Source organism: Amblyomma americanum, chromosome 9 (genome assembly GCF_052857255.1).
Source record: "Amblyomma americanum isolate KBUSLIRL-KWMA chromosome 9, ASM5285725v1, whole genome shotgun sequence".
Taxonomy (NCBI): domain Eukaryota; kingdom Metazoa; phylum Arthropoda; class Arachnida; order Ixodida; family Ixodidae; genus Amblyomma; species Amblyomma americanum.
In genome coordinates, this window is record NC_135505.1 from 74,197,821 (window position 1) to 74,215,342 (window position 17,522).

General features: G+C 41.5%; 1 protein-coding gene across 1 annotated transcript in view; it reads right to left on the reverse strand.

The window, feature by feature from the left end:
* Window positions 1–17,522, reverse strand: part of LOC144104571 (chymotrypsinogen B-like) — a 36,264-nt gene that overhangs the window by 5,113 nt on the left and 13,629 nt on the right. The window contains exons 5-6 of the mRNA XM_077637668.1: window positions 9,647–9,785; window positions 5,208–5,319 (exon numbers count right to left, since the gene is read on the reverse strand). Coding sequence (XP_077493794.1) covers window positions 5,208–5,319; window positions 9,647–9,785 — 251 coding nt within the window. The remainder of the gene's footprint in view (window positions 1–5,207; window positions 5,320–9,646; window positions 9,786–17,522) is intronic.

Here is a 17,522-nt window from a genome sequence, read left to right on the forward strand (position 1 = left end):
AATTTATGCCTAATTAAAAAAACAATATTGCACAGGGAACTAGGTCTAGCCGAGTTTTTTTTTTTAGGTGATAAGCCGGAATTAGTTCTGTATAACGGCCGAGGGTGATTTTCATATGAGGTTTAGTATTTTGTGTTGTATGTATTTAAGTTGGAAATTTTCAGTATACTGAAAGTGTGTTCCGGCAGTGGAGTGGCCTGCCCATAACGTGGTTTCTTTTATCACGCTCCTTTCTCCATCTCGAAACATGCCTTTTGAGTAAACATAGTCGATAGTATATGCGTAAAAATTGTATTCGTGATTGATTTGTAGCTTAAAGCATTAGCACTTGAGGAAGCAAATATTATCCGCTCACTACATTCACGAAGTGTAAAGTCAGTAGGGACCAGCTCACAGGATCATTAGGATTCTTGCTAATGCATGATTCCGGCACAACTTGTATAAGTTCAATGTACGCTGTTTTCGGGGCTGTGCTTAGATTTTCAGACATCATATTTATTAAGGTATTGATTTCTATGCAGTGCGATTGCAATAGTTCCTTCTTTGGATATTGACATTAAAAAGCCCATGAATTGCATGCATGAGAAGCTGTCCGTGCCCTCTTATTGCTGTTAGAAATGAAATCAGGCATCCTGAGAGCCGGTCAGTGAGATCTGAGAGGTGAACTAAGTAATAATGTTGTTTCTGAAAACTAATTAATGCATCGAATATGTCACGTGATTGAAGGTGTTGTGATTATAAGAACCAGTGAACAGAGTTGATGGGTGATGTAATTTGGGAACTGCCACGTGATGTGTTACGCCAATGAGGCCACGCTTGGGCCTATCCGCTAGCATCTGCGCTCTTAGAGATCAAGGCATATTTTCGACTGAAATTCGTGCTAAATACAGCAAACCCAAGTGATCGAGACCTAATTCTGAATGAATATGATTGGATGATAAACCGTTCATCAGAGCACAGCAATGGACAAACGGACGCAGTGAGGTAAAAAATAAAAGTAACCGTTGTAGATTTGTGTAGTAAAGGGAACGCAAAAGCAGCGCTCGTTATGACAACATTCACCAAAACCAAGGACCAAAGCAGTTGTTCTTTATAATATGTATTGTTCATCTTTGGGAGATCTATATGAGTAAGGTTTTCAAGGTAATATATCAGAGAGCATCTAAAAAACAACCACATGCCGCCCGTGGGATACGAACCCGTGACCTCCGAGTTTCGCGTCCGGTGCAAATTCAGAGGTCGATTGTTCCAATCCCGCAGGGGGTATATGGTTTTTTTATGACGTTTTCTAATCAATTACCTTTAAAATGTTGCCCTATAAATCTCTCACACATGAACACGAGAAATTAAAAAAAATATTCATTATGCAGCTTGGTTTCGCTCACTTGTTGGTTTCCGTTTATGAATTCAAATATTTTGGGAATGAATAAAAGAAAGGTATCTATACTTCCACGTAACCTTCTCGAATGAATGCCAGCTATCCATTATATTCTGAGGTAGGATGATTCCTCCGTGCTGCCGGCACATGGCCTTTAAGCTCTGAGGCACCCTTTCCTCGCGCCAGTATCTTGAAGATGAATCTCCTGCTCTCTTCTTTGCGACGCTCAGTATCGTACTTCGCATCCACCAACTACCTCAGCCTTAGATAATATACATTTCCTTTTCTTGCATTGTTACTGCAAAGTGGGTGCTGTATTGATGTATTCCACTTTTTGGGTGTTTACAGAAGAATGTTTTGAACCCTATAGAATTCTTCCGCCGAATTTCATATTTCCGTTCCTACCCTAAATGTTATTTTCCTCAAAAAAATTCTGATATTACGTTAATTTGTGCTACCAGCTCCATCCCGCGTAATAAGATATAGAAGGTAATTACCTTCTGTTTATGCTCGGAAAAACATTATAATAGCAAAAACAGGCAGTCATGACAGATGTCTCACAACATAGCTCCGCTGTCAGACATTCAGAATTCAAAGGGAAGTATATCGGCTAAACAGAAGCTTATTGGAAACACAGTTTACAATTTCAAGAGGCGTAATGACAGATGTGAAGGTAATAAAACGTTTTAGAGGAGGCAAATCCGGACATATCCAACTTAAATGAGATTAACATTTAGTCCGATATATTGACACTTCAGTACAAAAAGCGGCCACAGATAAGTTTATCGGAAACCTAGAACCACGAATACACTGAATTCACACTAGAGACAGGCGTCTTGCATATATGGCAGCCACTCGCCGGCTTTGGCAGGCCTAACCTGCTTCTCAGTGAAGCTGCAGTGCAGAGTTCTTTGTAGCCTGCCACTGCCTATCATAAGATGTCTGACCTTGTGGCACTGTACTATAAATAAGATAATCACTAGATAAAATTAGGATACAGTTCATTACCGCACCACCTTCACCATCACAGCATGCGCGGTGAGAGTCGCCACTGTGATTCAGTTAGACTGTCTTCACGGGATGACAATGGTGTGGACTGTAAATTATGTGATAGAGATCGAAGGCCATATCCAAGCATACACCATGTTCACCTCATCGCGCAGTTTCACAGTGCTAAAGATGCCAGCAGGTGCCGAAAGCCAAGGCTTCCGCGCTTGGAAAGTGATCCGAGAGAGCCGTTAAGAGGAACGCTACTTGCAGAGCCGCAGTGTACGGATCGGTATGCTGAAGGACCGGAAAATTGGGAAATTAATATATGCAGCGCGACTATTGAATAAATTTTCAAGTGGAAGGTCTGCGAGTTGAATATAGTGAATAAATCGAAACATCTGAGTTCGATATATCCGGGTTCGACTTATTGCTTTTTTTCTTGTGCTTCAATCCGTAAGCGTAGTTCATTGCGTCTCCGACAGTCATAAAATATTATGCAGAGTTTATTATCATTCCAATGTTATGTAATTGACTGTTAGTAAGTGCTAATTTAAAATATTCTAATTTTTAAACATATATAATGGCTCTACAATCATTTATTAAGCAATTATAGAAAAATAAACCATATTTAACACTAAACAAAAGCCGAGTTTCATACCGTTATCCTTATGAGTTTGTTGTGACTGTTGTGACCTAATCAGTTTCTATGTGCGTGTGATCTTCGGAATTCACTAAGGAATTGACGTTTTCTTAATTAATAAATTATGATGGAAGCACTTTTAAACCTGCCTTTTGCGCTGCCGCGCAAAGACATAATCCTTAAACACGCTGCGTCATTGTTGTCAGCATAAAAGAACGGGGCTTTATGAAAAGCAAATAAAATCCTTATCAAAAGCAACCAAATACTTCCTCTGGAAGATCAAAGGTCACTCTAATTTATCACGCACCAAGTCTGGTCATTCAATCAAATCACAACTAATTGCATCTCTCCGCCTGGATCTTGACACCTGCTGAGCTGTGCTTCCCTTGTCTTGCCCACCTCTTTGTTAATCTAAAACTTCATTCGTTATTACTGGTTCGCATTGCGTTTCCCACTAAACTTTGGTGCCTTGTCTTTATTGCAGCTGCGATATCTCCCGCCCTTTTTTTTTACAACGCAGGAAACGTTTTCGTAGTAACTGGTATAATTCACTGACTTGCTCAAATGTTTAGGGGAATCCCCCAAGGTGAATTAGATTTATAATAAGTACGTAATTACTCATTGGAATTCCCTCAAGCACAGCCATATGGCTTCAAAGGAAAGATTTTTCAGAAACTTCGCAGTTGAAAATAAATTTGTGGTGGTTCGGGGCTCGAACCCGAGACCCCCGCTTCACCGGAGCAGTCGCTCTATCAACTGAGCTAATCTGAACGGCAAGCTCCTGGTTGGACGAGACAGAATTGAGGAAATACTCTAAGCGGGAATAGTGTTGGCGAAACGCTTAGGGGAATCCCCCAAGATGGAGTCAGGAAAACACACAAGTGGGGAATAACCCCAATGTGGGGAGTCCAGCGAGGAATCCCCCTAAATATTGGAGGAGCAATTACGCCTTATTTTAAATATACTCCAGTCTGGGGATTCCCTTAAACATTTGACCAACACTGTTCTCACTAAAAGTTAATGCTCTATTCGCTATCACCCTACCATAAGCTTGTCGACCCGGTTGGCTCAGTTGGTAGACCGACTGCTCCAGTGGAGCGGTTGTCCCGGCTTCGATCCCCGGAAAAGGACTAATTTTTCTTTAACTTCGAAGTTTCTGAGAAAGCTGTATAGCTTTCCTTTGTAGCCGTATGGCTACGCTCGGGCGGACGCCATTGTGGAATTATGCCCTTGTTACCAATCTCCTCCACGTTGGGGGATTCCCCTAAATATTTTTCCAACATTGTTCTCACTTCAAGTTATTGAAAAATTTGCTCTCGCCCTACCACAAGCTAGCCATCCCGGTTAGCTCAGTTGGTAGAGCGGCTGCTCGGGTGATGCGGGTCTTCCAGGTTCAGACCCCGGACCGTGAAGAAATTTTCATTAACTGCGATGTTTCTGATCAACCTCCATAGTTCTTCCTTGTAATGTATGGCTGCGTTTGGGTGGATGCCAATGAGAGTAAGTACACGTTTATTTGCTCTGCTGTAACGTTGCAGTTATAATTTCTTTCAGAGCTTCATTGGTCATTCTTTCACCACAAGTTGATTTTAACCGGCCAGTTTTAGTTTCAACACTAACAACGTTAAGGACAGATTGTTATGTTTGCATTTAAAGATATCAGTACCTTAGCGTTTGAAGGTTCAGAGCACGTGCAAAATGCACTACAGCAATTTGTTTTCTGCTAGTTGTATACTTTTGGTTTAGTGCTTCTGCGGTCACTCGGCCACTTCGGTGCTTTCATAAAATACATGGCTATTTTCTTAGAATAATACCAAAAGTTTCGTTAGTTAAATAAATGAGAAAAGAAACTATAGCACAAATTCGGCATTTACTTGTATTGAGTTCCAGGCAGCTTGCGAATAATCAGCGTTTTCTAGCTGTATAATCCTTTCAGGTGTTTTTAGTGCAATGTTTTGCTATCTTTGCCTCACAGTTTGCTAAGCGCAGAACATCCCAGCTGGTTAGAAGTACCATCGATGTAAGCTTCAGAATTCTTTGAACTTTTCTTCGACGCGTCTGTTCAGAGTGTATCGCTCTAAATGATCACATTTTTACCATGATCAATGGTTGCAGAAAGTGCAACCTTCTCAACATGCGCAATAAATATTGAGAACATTGAAAGAAGTTGCCTGCCAATGAGTAATAAAAACCACCCACCTTTATACTTTCCCCAGTTAGGTGCACCGAGTTGTTTGTTCTTCAGCGACTGGCTCTTTTCCGGTAAACACACCGGTTTCACGAAGTTGTCGAAACGAAGCGGCTCATTCAGCTGAAATACGAACATAAATTTGATAAGTGTAATGCATATGAAAGGTGCAAAAAGCGTACCACGGCACTGGGGAGTGGCATGAGCGTTTCCCCAACGATTTTTGGGCGCAAAAAGAGGCCGCTTGGCCCGGGGCTCTGTACATCGTTTTTTGGGCTGCTTAAGGATATTTTACTGGTATTCCAAGGTGCGCTGTGAGCTCAAGAAAATACCGGAAAGACGGCGGTACAAGAGTGACGGGACAGGCTTTGCACACAGTTGCAATAGTGGTTGCCGCTCGTGCAAAGAATTGCGACCCTTCATTGGTATTACACCGGTCAACGTGAAGCCTAGTACCTGTAAATCAAAACTTGAGATTAAAAATGTTATGCACTATTTTGACACTGTTTATGAGAAAAAATTTTCATGCTATGCCACCATCATTCTTAGCGAGCTCAAATGATTATTAGCAAAACTGAAATCCTTGAATATCATTTGACAGCCCGAAAGTTAAATCCGCTTGATATTAGGGCAAATAAATCGTGAGGAATCAAAGATTGATGATGCTGTGAGTATGTAAAAGATTTTTACAAACTTACACTATATATCAGGGGCAAGTACAACAGTGGGCACAGCCCCATTCATCTAGTATCGTTCATGTCTTCAGGTTATGTGACTCAGAAAGTGGTACAGAAAGAAGTAGTAGCTTTTGCAATGACTTCAAAAACTAATTTGGTGTAAATATGATGGTATATAGAAGACAGGGATGGGATATACAGCCCTGAAGCAGTAAAAGGGAGTCTTAGACAGCTGCAGATTGATATCGATCACCTAAGTTTACACTGACATAGATAACTATTGTGCGCCTTGGGCATTTTGCCTACATATAAATGCCGACGCAGTAGCGGGCATTGGATCCTCTTCCATGGGCTCCGCAGTCAAATACCAAACACACTGAGCTGCCGTGACAGGTTCCAGTTTAACTCATTATAACGCCTTAATTACTTATCTTCAGAACTCGTACATATTGTAGGCGCATTGGAGCAATAACGTACGTACTTGCGCGAGGACAGGGCACAACATTAAAATACTTACGACATGATCAACTCATATGTGTTTTTTCGTTGCGTCCTGTCTTCTTCGGCAAGTACTTGCCTTATTAGAAATGAACTAACTCGGCCAAACAAAATATTGATTCGAGCAATAAGACAATGAAAAACTTATTGCCGCTACAAAAAACATTGAGCGTCATGGTTGGGTCCCATTCTTTCATGCTTGTCTTTATGACTATCAGATTTCCAGCTTGGCCTGTTATGCCTTACAGCTCCGTTTCGGGTTCAATGTAAGATCGTTTAATTAAAACCAAGGCTCTAAGGCTAAAAAACAAGCAGGTAGCTGGAACATTAGGAGGAGTAAGTAATTTCTCTAATCACGCATTAGAGTTCACGTAATATGGTCTCTGCATAATTTCTTGCCCCATTTTTAATCGCTCTGCATTTCTTTCATGTAGCTGAGTATGTATTTTAATACTTCATGCTCTGGACATGCAATCAGATTTGGGAACATGAAATCTCTCTAAATGCTCCTTGTACCTAGAAGACCACAAGACCATCTGTACACTAATTGAGCCCATGACAGAAATCACGCGTATTGGACTTGTTTCCTGTTTGTAAACGCCTCAAGAGGGAGTGCCCTACTCTTCGAAGCAAGATAACGGTGTTTTCAAACGTGCAGCTATAAAAACATTAACTAAGAATTTGGCACGCGTGCTGTCTGTGGTAAATCTGTTCAAGAAATTGAACATATCAAACTCGAATGCGATTGTATCTATTCGGATGTCAATTCAGGCGCAGTCATTCTTCCTGAGGCCGTAGGCTTTAGACTTAGCATTGCTAATGTTAATAATTCTCTGGAGAAAGTGTGCAAAAGCGATTCCAAGAGTGGTGGCTCAAATGCAGAGAGGTTAAATAAAATTTTAAACCGTAGAACTGAAAATGTACTGAAAGAAAATTGCATAATATTAGACCAGTTTAAAACATCGTTAAATAAATATAAAAAATTAGAGCATGGTGGTCACTGCCACAACCTTGTTCCAAAGGGGACGCTCCTATCTTCCATCTATTCATCGTGCGCCTAGTAGCTACCAAGTAGCCACCTTCTAAAAGCAACACCTGTGTAACGACGCAATCGCAATTAGCAGTAGCACTTGGAGGACCGACATATAGGTCTCGCACTCCACACATACCTTGCCACCGCATGTCGGTCGGCTTACCCAGTTTCCGTTGGCCATTTTCGCAGAAACTCGACATACATTCTGTAGATGTGACAGAGCTTCAATGCATTCTTTTTTTTCACGTAGTGACGTCGTGTTTCCGAAAAATATATGATTTTGAAAATGCTTCCTGTACTATTAGTTATTTTTGTCTTGCACAAGCATTTCAAATATTCGCTTTAAAATTGCTCGAAGAAATTTACTATTCACTTCGATTTTGCTTTGAACGAAAAAAAAATACTATTCGCATATGCCTACTTTATATATCGTCACCACCGCTTAGGAGGACTTGTGTAACTGCCTACTACAGTCCAGGGCGGCTACATATGGCGACTGAATGCTTCCCACAGTACGTGAGAAGGGACGCAGTTAAAACACTCGGAGAAAAAAATCTCCCTCTATACTGTTTCGGAAGCATGGATAATATTATTTACGGCACTCGGCGGTACTATGAGAAAAGTGAATCCCCATGTATATTCTGGTTCCACGTAGGGAGCCCGTTTAAAAGGCGTAAAACAGTGTTTAGCAACCAATAAATTTAAAGGTGTTGTGGGTGGTAAACTGCCTCGCACAGCAGCAGTCTCTTCCATATATTTCTGGCAGGCTGCTCAAAGCCCAACTACTTCTTTCTATTCAGGCATTCAAAACGGAAAACATACAACTAGAGGCCTTGTAGGAAGGAGAAAAGCAAACTACCATTCTTTATACCGGTCATAAAAATTTGGAATTTGGACTGGCGGCCCCACAGGATGCGAGGATTGGTCAAGTGCTCTGCTAAGTAGACCTACTACGTGCAGCTAAACAATAGCATGGCATAGTGGCCTCGTATAAACTAAGACGCAGCTTAAATCATAATAATAAGTACAGCTTAAGAGTATTACAGAAAGCCGTTAAAGGGTCCCTACAGTCGCTTAGGAGTTCTCAGAAGCCCCATTTCGCAGACATAAATACGCTTGTCGCCATCATATTCTGCTTTAATAAATATGGTCCTGCAATATTACTGGTGAGATTATTCGCAGACCCTAAATAACTGAGTGTTCCTCTAATTTTATTACCATTCTATGCAGTGGGACGTCCTCGTACAAGGATTTTATTCATTTCACTGAACGAATATGCCTCAGTAGTACTGTAGAGTTCGCATATCGGGCTCAGAAATGAATTGACAACTATTCGATTCCGCTTGGCCACCTTTTTTTTTCTTTTCAGCAAACTTATTTCATACATCGCTACGCCCTCGACCAATAATGATCTTCCAGACACGCCCACGGCAGGTTTTTGTGTAGAAGGAGATATTACGCTATTGAGAGGAAACATATGGAAGGAGCCTAGAAAAGGAGGGTCAGGTCAAAGGTGCGACAACGAACCGCACTCAACGACTACAGCTACAAGTATCAGTATTACTTCAACAAGATAGTGGCTCGCGCTACTTCATGTACCCGGAATTGGCGTTTATTGCATATGGTAGTCCTAAGAATAAGAAATAAGGTCACAGAAATCAGAGCAAATTGCACTTTTGAAGGTAATGTTTTTCAGTAAAAACTATCACGTGCTAACCGATCGTGTAGAGTTGCAAGTGTAAATGAAGGGCACGTATGAGAGAGATGAGAAAGACACCCCTCGATCGTTAGTCTTCTCTCGGCCCGTTCTTTGCGCTAGCTGCTTTTATGGATAATCAACAGGCCCAAATTCTCGCCTTATCGTCTGACCATTCATTGCAACAGGGCATAGCGTCCGGCGCAGGATTTCGAAGACAACGACAACGCCGATGCCAAGCATTTGCCAGCCCCAGTTTTGGCCACTCTTAAGTATTTGCTGCGTGAATAGCGTTATCCTGTTCTTTTTTTTTGCTTTGTTTTCAGCCACAATCTTTGTAGGTGATTTAAAAACAGCTTTTTAATCGCCACTGCACACTCAAAACGAACCATACCAAAGATGGAGAAAACCCACCAAGCTTATAGCAGCGATTTTTAGGCCGACTCAGCCACAGACAAAGAAATATCAAGGTGTAAAGAGCTATTGCATTTAGTCTTCTTTCATACGGCAAACAGATTTTCCAAAGTTTCGTCTTGAATTTCTTACCATGATTACTGCAATGTTGTTTGCCGACGATGTCACCTTGAGATCAGGATAGTAGAACACATTACTAGCGGATACGTACGGACCTCTCTCAGCAGTTGTCGTGTTGTAGAACACTTTCACCATAGTTGGATTGCATATTCTGGAAGGAAATGAGCCGGTATGCAGGGTGCACAATATGCGAATTGAACGTAGATATCACTATTTATGTATTCTTTCCGCATAATGTATTACGCTCTAGAAACAAATTTTTCGGAAAAGCAAAAGAAATTTTGTACAACAATCAGGTGTAGAACACATGTGGGGTCTTGTATAAGTTGAGCGTTTTTGCTGCACACCGAAACCAACCAATTATTCATAATTGGAGCGAAGAATGCAAAGCTTGACTCCCGTTCATTACACTCTTTCCTTTGAAACGTCAAACTCTTCCTCATGTCTCGACAGCTGGCGATGCAGCGCCCGCTGTCAGGTGACTTCTTTGGCTTTACTGAGACCATGATGGACACGGTAACTATTGAAAATTTTTCTCCTGCAATGGTTGCATAATGGCAAGGCATACTGCTATAGAAGGGCAGCTGTGGGTGCAAACTTCTCTCATGTATTAGGATGATGAACGCCAGCTACTGTGAGAAGTCTTCTCCTTCAGCGAAATGCAAAACCTAATGCCGACGCAAGAAGCGCACAATAAAAAATTTACTGAATAACAGCCAGAACCACATATTTGCTAGAATTTTCAATGAAGGCTGACCTGCTGACGCGAAACAACCCCTCGGCTTTTTCTTTGCGTTTAGGAAATAAAAGTTTCTGAAGACACTGTCTTGTTAACCAGGGATCTCAGTGCAATATCTTGCATGTACTGCGTCATCATTATAAATGTTTAGAAATAATCAGCCAAGAGCGCATTCTGTCCTCAGCTCTAGAAACAACTAAGCGTCTATACACGGACTAGTGTTTTTCCGAGCTTAAGCGAGCGCGAAAATTCATAAACCGCCATGCATCGTTAACTCTTAAAAGATGCGCCACTCAGCACAGTTGATGATACCAGGCCGTTTCCTATCCTGTACAGCTGATTAAAACAGCCATTCGCATGTCATAGCTTTTTATCATATACAAACAGTGTAGACTATAAATGGAGAAAATCTTGGAGAACAAAAAATGCAAAAGATAATTTCTACACTCGAAAAGTAACAGAGGGGCGTGAAGCATGCCTCACGGTGAGCCAGAGTGCAAACCTTGAGAAGTGTTTGTGTTTCAAAACGAAAAAAACCTGACGTTTTTGGTTTTTATGGGATTTAACGTCGGAAACCGACTCAGGCTACGAGGGATGCCGCAGTGCAAGGCTTCTCATAATTTCTACCAACTAGGGTTTTTTAACGTGCATATATATATATATATATATATATATATATATATATATATATATATATATATATATATATATATATATATATATATATATTTATTTATATATATGTACACCCACTAAAAATGTATGCAGGTTTGAATGGGTCAGTAAATAGCATTATGGCACATTTGATTTGGCTTTATAGGATGGACGTCCCAAAGCAGCTCAGTGTATGAGGGACGCCGTAGAGGAGGGCTCCGGATAATTTCGACCACCTGGGGTTCTTAACGAGCACTAACACTTTCACATTTTTCCTCCATCAAAGTGCTACCGTAGCGGGTGGGTTCAAACCCACGACTTGCATGCACTGTGTGATGTAAGTGCACGGTAATTAACAAGGTTATCGAAGTTATACGAAGCCCTCCACTAAGGAATCATTCAAGGGCTGAATCGCTTTGGAAGCTTCATCCTATAATGTTAAACGAAATTTGCCATGATCCTATTTCTCCACCTATTCAAACCTGTACACAATTTTCAATAGACATTGAACGGCACAGGGGCCTCTAGCATTTTGCCTCTGTCGAAATGCGACCGCCGCGGCCGGGAACGAACACGCGTCTTGGGGGTCAGCAGTCCAGCCACTTAGCGAGTGTAGCGGCTGCTGCTCAAGTAACATAACTGGTTGAAAACTCTGAATGAGGACTGAACACGAAGCCCCTAAGCGAAGAGGGCACTGTCATATATGCGAACAAAACAATTATTGTGAGTATTCTTAAAACGCGTCAACGTGCCTTTACTAGAATAAATGAGTAGCGTGAAGAACAGTTGTGCGATTCATCAAACTTGAGAGCCTAGTATAAAAAAAATGAATCGCAATCAATATTTCCTGGCGGGGTCGTTACATCACCCTGTCAGCGAGTCAAGGGTTCATTGGGGAGACACTGGTGTCTGTGTTTGAATGTCCTGTCAGGTCATTGCCGCTGAGTGCAGTTGTTCACGATTTCTGAGCATGAATGATGAACTTGGGCCCTCTATATTTGGTAGTGCGAGCTTTATAGTTCCCCATGTGTTCATGTGAATCATATGTGCTAGAGAAGTAAATAGAATGGATAGGTCCACAAAATCCGGCGTGTCTGAAGCGAATGTTTTATGTAGATGTGAAACTGCGTTGATGTTTTTACTCACCGCGCGGACTCCTAAAAAAAAGCTTTTGAACAGTCACCGTGGAGTAAGACTGGTATGACAGTGTAGAGTGATAAAAAAATGGAGCCCAAAGACTACTGCAGCTTCCGGCACAGCACAAAGCTCCACTAAGAAAGCCAAGGACTTGTCAGGAAAAGAACATGCCGTCATTCTCATCAAGGAATGATTAGGAGTGGACGAAGAACAGTTTAACACTAAAAGCGATCATCAGGATTGTTACAAGCGAATGACCTCAAACGCAAAGTGATGGTGCGCAAGCAACTCATTGACTGCCCTGGTAAGCACCGTGACATTGGGGCTCTGCCGAAGAACAGTGCAAGGAATGATCCGCTCGTCATTATACCTGGTGCACCTGATGTACTGGTAGGTCCCAAAACTGCGTTCCAGGCAGTGCGAAGAATAATGCGCACAACTCTCATGTGTAATTGGGCAGAACAGAAGTGTCACACGAGCAGATCGTGGCCTAAAAACACACAGGTAATAATCACAGTACATTCACTAATTTGCGTCTTAAAAGGTTTTTCTTTCCAAGATAGTTAACCCAAATTTTTTAAATTGTTTTAACTCATGAATGTGAGAGTGATGACTATGCGGTGTTTAGTAGAGCACCGTAACGTTACTTTAACAATTTCCTGGCGTCAACTACCTTTCAAAAGCTCAAAACTTTCCCAAAATTGACTTCTACCGGACACGCCATAAATATCCTGTCTTGAGGCTTCTTTTAAAATGGGAACCTCATCATATGCTCGCGCTTTTCGATAAAGGCTATGTATGATGTATAATGATGTATGATGTATGTATGATTGTGGATAAGCTTTACGAAGTGTTTATATCCACCTAGATGTGTCTTTATATACGCCTAAACGCCAGTGAATGTTACAGAGAGGAAATGAGAAATTTGTTTCTTTGCCAAAATTTGTCAGCCCCAAAAAAAATTTAAGCTCTTCGATAGGTTCCATGAATGTCTGATAATCTGCTGCACAATGCGTTTGGTGTCAGAAACGAAAGTGACCATGTTAACTATGCCCACCTTTCAGTGTGATGAGTATACAAGCCACTAGAGGCATTCCAAGCCGCTGAACAAAGATCACAGCATCAAACAATGCTATGCTCAGTTTGCGTTACGTGGTAGCTCTGGAATAATAACAATACAACCGGTGAGCAACTGGAGCGATAATACTAAACGCGGCACACCAGAAACTTACTTTACTGGAAACAGTAGCTTCACACTGTTGGCTAGCTACAGCACAGTGGTCGTGCCAGAAAACTTGTGCGTTTTTATTCCTTGCGAAAATGAATGTTTAACTAATTTGTCGTATACTTCTCTCTCGTGCAAGCGATTGAGACATAGGTTAATTAAAACTGTAAAAATAGAACAATTCAGCTACTTTGTCGTATTTTATGGCTAAGGAGACAAACAGTCGTCAGCATTTTAGGGAGTAAATGTTACGCTTTGCTAAACAGTTTTTTTTAATGATAAGTGCAGCTCTAGTTGGGAACGTTCACGGTTCTGCAACTTGACTTTCTAGTTTTGAAGTCATCACAAACATTGATGAAAGGTTGCTTTGAAGTAATATTAGACGATGATAAGGCTGCAATAACTAATTTCTAGTTTATAGGTCAGTCACGTTCTGGCGATATAATAACAAAAAAAAAGGCAAGTGCGAAGATTATTGACTGATGAGGAACGAGCGATCGGTTGTGAGAAGATCAGGTGTAGGCAATCTGGCGTCACATTTAGAGCAATCAAAGCATACTTTTGCAGTTGGAAACCAACGCCACGTACATGAAAGCGAGATTGAGGTATCCACTGACCCATGGAGCAGGTTGTGCGCCTTTCCTTTCAAGAAAATGAACGGCCTTTGCAAAGCTGACAACGCCAATGAACTCTATGAACGCAGTCGGCTGTTTTGTTTGGTTTTTTAGGAAAGTAAATGGCACAGTAACCGTCTCATATATCTCGGTGGACACCCGAACCGCGCCGTAAAGGAAGGGATGAAGAGGGGAGGGAATAAGAAAGAGAAAACTGAAAATTGAAATTTGGTTTTTAGGGAAAGGCGCGGCACTGTGCCGCGGCGGAACAACATTGGCTTGGTGCTACTAGTGGCGCATGTGCAATAGTGACTAGGGACCGATAGAGAGGGAAATATCAGCGACGAGAGGCGCGTTCTAACATCATGTGCCTCCTCGGAGCACCGCCGCGGCGAAATCGCAAATTATCGGCCAGTGAAGCTTTCGCTTTAAAACCTCATTCGTTGTTTGTCGCGTCCTCGGGTGTAGGTCGACACTTGAAACATATCGCACGGCCATCGTAGACTTCTTAAAATGGGTTTTCTAGGTTACAACCACCGTTCTTCCTACGGGTCCACCACGAATTTAAATGCTCACGTCTAAGCCTTTTGGGCACTTTATGTGCGGCTTCCTTTGGCCCAGATTTTGTTCGAGATAGGGGAAGGCCACTCGTTCTTCCTTACTGGTTCTTCCCAAAGAGAAGTCAGTGAATACGATAAAAAATTTCCACCCACTTATGAAACTGAAATTTATTGGTAATAGCGACAGGTAAGGTGACGTCATCCTCCTTCCATCAGGCGGTGCATGCCCGTCTGCTAGGCATCAGCACAAGGTAAAGCTGGGTACATTTTGTAACCATGATCGAAGCAGTTGACAACTGCGTCATTTTGATTTTTGTTTTTTCTTAATATGCCCATTTTGTCCAAATTTTCTAGTGATAATTAGCTTGAAGTGAATCTGCGATGAATTGTGAATGAAAGTCAAAATCAAGTGAAATAGAGCTCTAGGCTTAACGGCCGGTATTAAGAATGAAATATTGTTTTGTTCGTTCTCCTATGCCGCAGCAATTTACATTAGGCGTAGATCTGCTGTAAACACCTAGACATGTATTTGTCTAAGTCTTTTGTGGGAATACAACTAAAATGTAACAAAAATTGTTCAGGTGAACAGTGATATGCTTGAGTTCATAGTATAGGTACTTAAAAATAGTTATTTGCAAATGGAAGCTACGACACGTGCCCAAATCAAAGGGCTCTACCGAGCCTTGTTCTACTTAATATCAATATATGTTTGCTATAAGTATTGCTACAAAAATATTTTGCACACTCGCTGGTGCGCTTAATTAAATTGGCGCAGGGTAATAAAACCTTATTTTGAGTTCGTGTTAGGCTAAACGAACCGCTGAGCTGAGTATATGATACGCCCTTTTAAATAAAGGAAAGTACTTATTGAGTACGAATATTTAACGTGTGAAACCGACGGCCAGGAACACAGAAATCATAGGAGCTGACAACAATCAAACTTAAACGAACTTCTGGAATAAAATACTCAAGAGGACTCTATTCAGGAATCTGACGCTAACCTTGATGAGGTTACAATGTTTCGCAATCACACCTGCAAAGTCAATTTGCAACGAATTTTAGTGAAAACCCCTAATTTAATTGTTTACTTAGGCCGAATAAATATCACAGCAATTTTGGTGACGATGGCGATGTCAAATGACTCACAAACCACTAATAGATTTAGTCTAAAAGCCTGCCGTAAGCAGAGTGTCTTAAATTAATCAATCCTGTGCCACATCGTTTTACCTAAACATCATTTTCTCATAATTTCTTATCTGCAGGTCACACTGCCTTCTACCGAACCTCTTTTTATCTGGTGCGCTTTTATTCCGAAAGTCTAATAATTTCTAGGCTTCTACAATGAGCGCCGACTACAGTTACTGCCATTATCTTCTCTCGCTTTCAAGTGTCACCTGAAAAGAATTGTTCCGGCAAATGTTTCGCATGGACGGATAGCAGGTATTTGTTTTTCCACATCCAAATGTTAAAGCCAATATTTTCCGTGTAAAAACAAATGATTTTTAGGGTACTGAGTAACTTCTTGCTCTATGCTTAGCCTTCGCAGATACCTTGCTTAGCAGTATTATCATGAATGTTCGTTTTCCAGTGGTTCTGGTCGCCCAGCAGAAAAATTAGTGGCCAACTGAACACGAAACTGCGACTGGGGGGATTTCCTCTTGATATAAATGCGTGATCTCGTGCCGCACTGGTTATATTAATGTTATAGCAACACAAATGCAGCCGAAAAGCTGCCCAATACATGCGTATACTGCAGTGCCATCACTGTTTAAAAATTCAAGCAGCGCTGACTTTCAGAATTATGGAAAAAAATTCTAACCTTCTTAATCTTCTAGTTATGTCAATCTCGTGTCTTTGCCTTAGGCTCAATACCACCCATAAGCAGATGTACTCCCTTACCTTTTCCTGCGCCTTGCTACCAATTAGAAACCTATATTCTTCTGCTTTTCTTGAATATTGCTTTAGTTTTCTACATATCACTTGCACAACCCACCATTTTGATTTGCTTAAGTTATTGATCATGCATTGCAGTGCATAGCATGAGTTACTTAGCCAGGCTGTGTCATCAGTGGATCACAGATTACTAAGCTATCCTACATAAACTCTTTTGCCTAATGTGCACAATCCAGGTGTTTGAAAATCTCGCGAAAACAGGCAGTAAACAGTATTAGAGTGTAGCGCCCCGCGCTGCCGGCAGTGTGCTTGATGCCGTGAAGGACGAAGTGTCCTTAGCACATGCTGATGAGAACGCTCGGATTGCAGCGAAAGGGGCTCGCGCTGTGGGCATGTTGCGCTCATTAAGTGATCCCCGGTCTGGAAATCGGAAATATGCACTTTTGATGATTTATATTTTGTATGTCCGACCAATTCTAGAATTTGCATCTTTGCTGTTTTCTGGTACAGCTGCTTACGAAATTAGCCCGCTCGTTATTTTGGATAGGGAAGCGCTTCGGTTGCGCCTTATACTCCCCAAATTTATGGCCAATAACGTGCTTTATCATGAAGCCGTATTCTGCCTTTGTTATCTAGATTTAATGTTCCTAACTGTTCAGACGTACCTAAGTATATTAGAATCAGATTTACACCGCTCCTTGTCTGTTTTTTGTAGCCAGCCGATTTCCTTTCTTGGAGTCCACTGGCCTAGTTTTCATACCCCGCAGGTAGTGATGCTACAAAATTTGCTTGATCATTTAAATGTTCTTCAGTATAACATCCTTCCGACAAAAAACAGTGCGTCCTCTGTAGAAATTTTCTACGGTGGCATTTTCCAGAAAAACGCTAACCATTTACCAGCCCTCCTTTTAAATGGATTATTAGAAGACCATTTACAAAGCCTACCTTTTAGCTTAACGATAGCTACTGACGCCTCTCCATTCCGCTGCGGTGACAGAGGGGTTATGGCGCTCGGCTGCTGGCCCGAAAAACGCGGTATCGATCACGGCAGCAGCGGTCGAGTTTC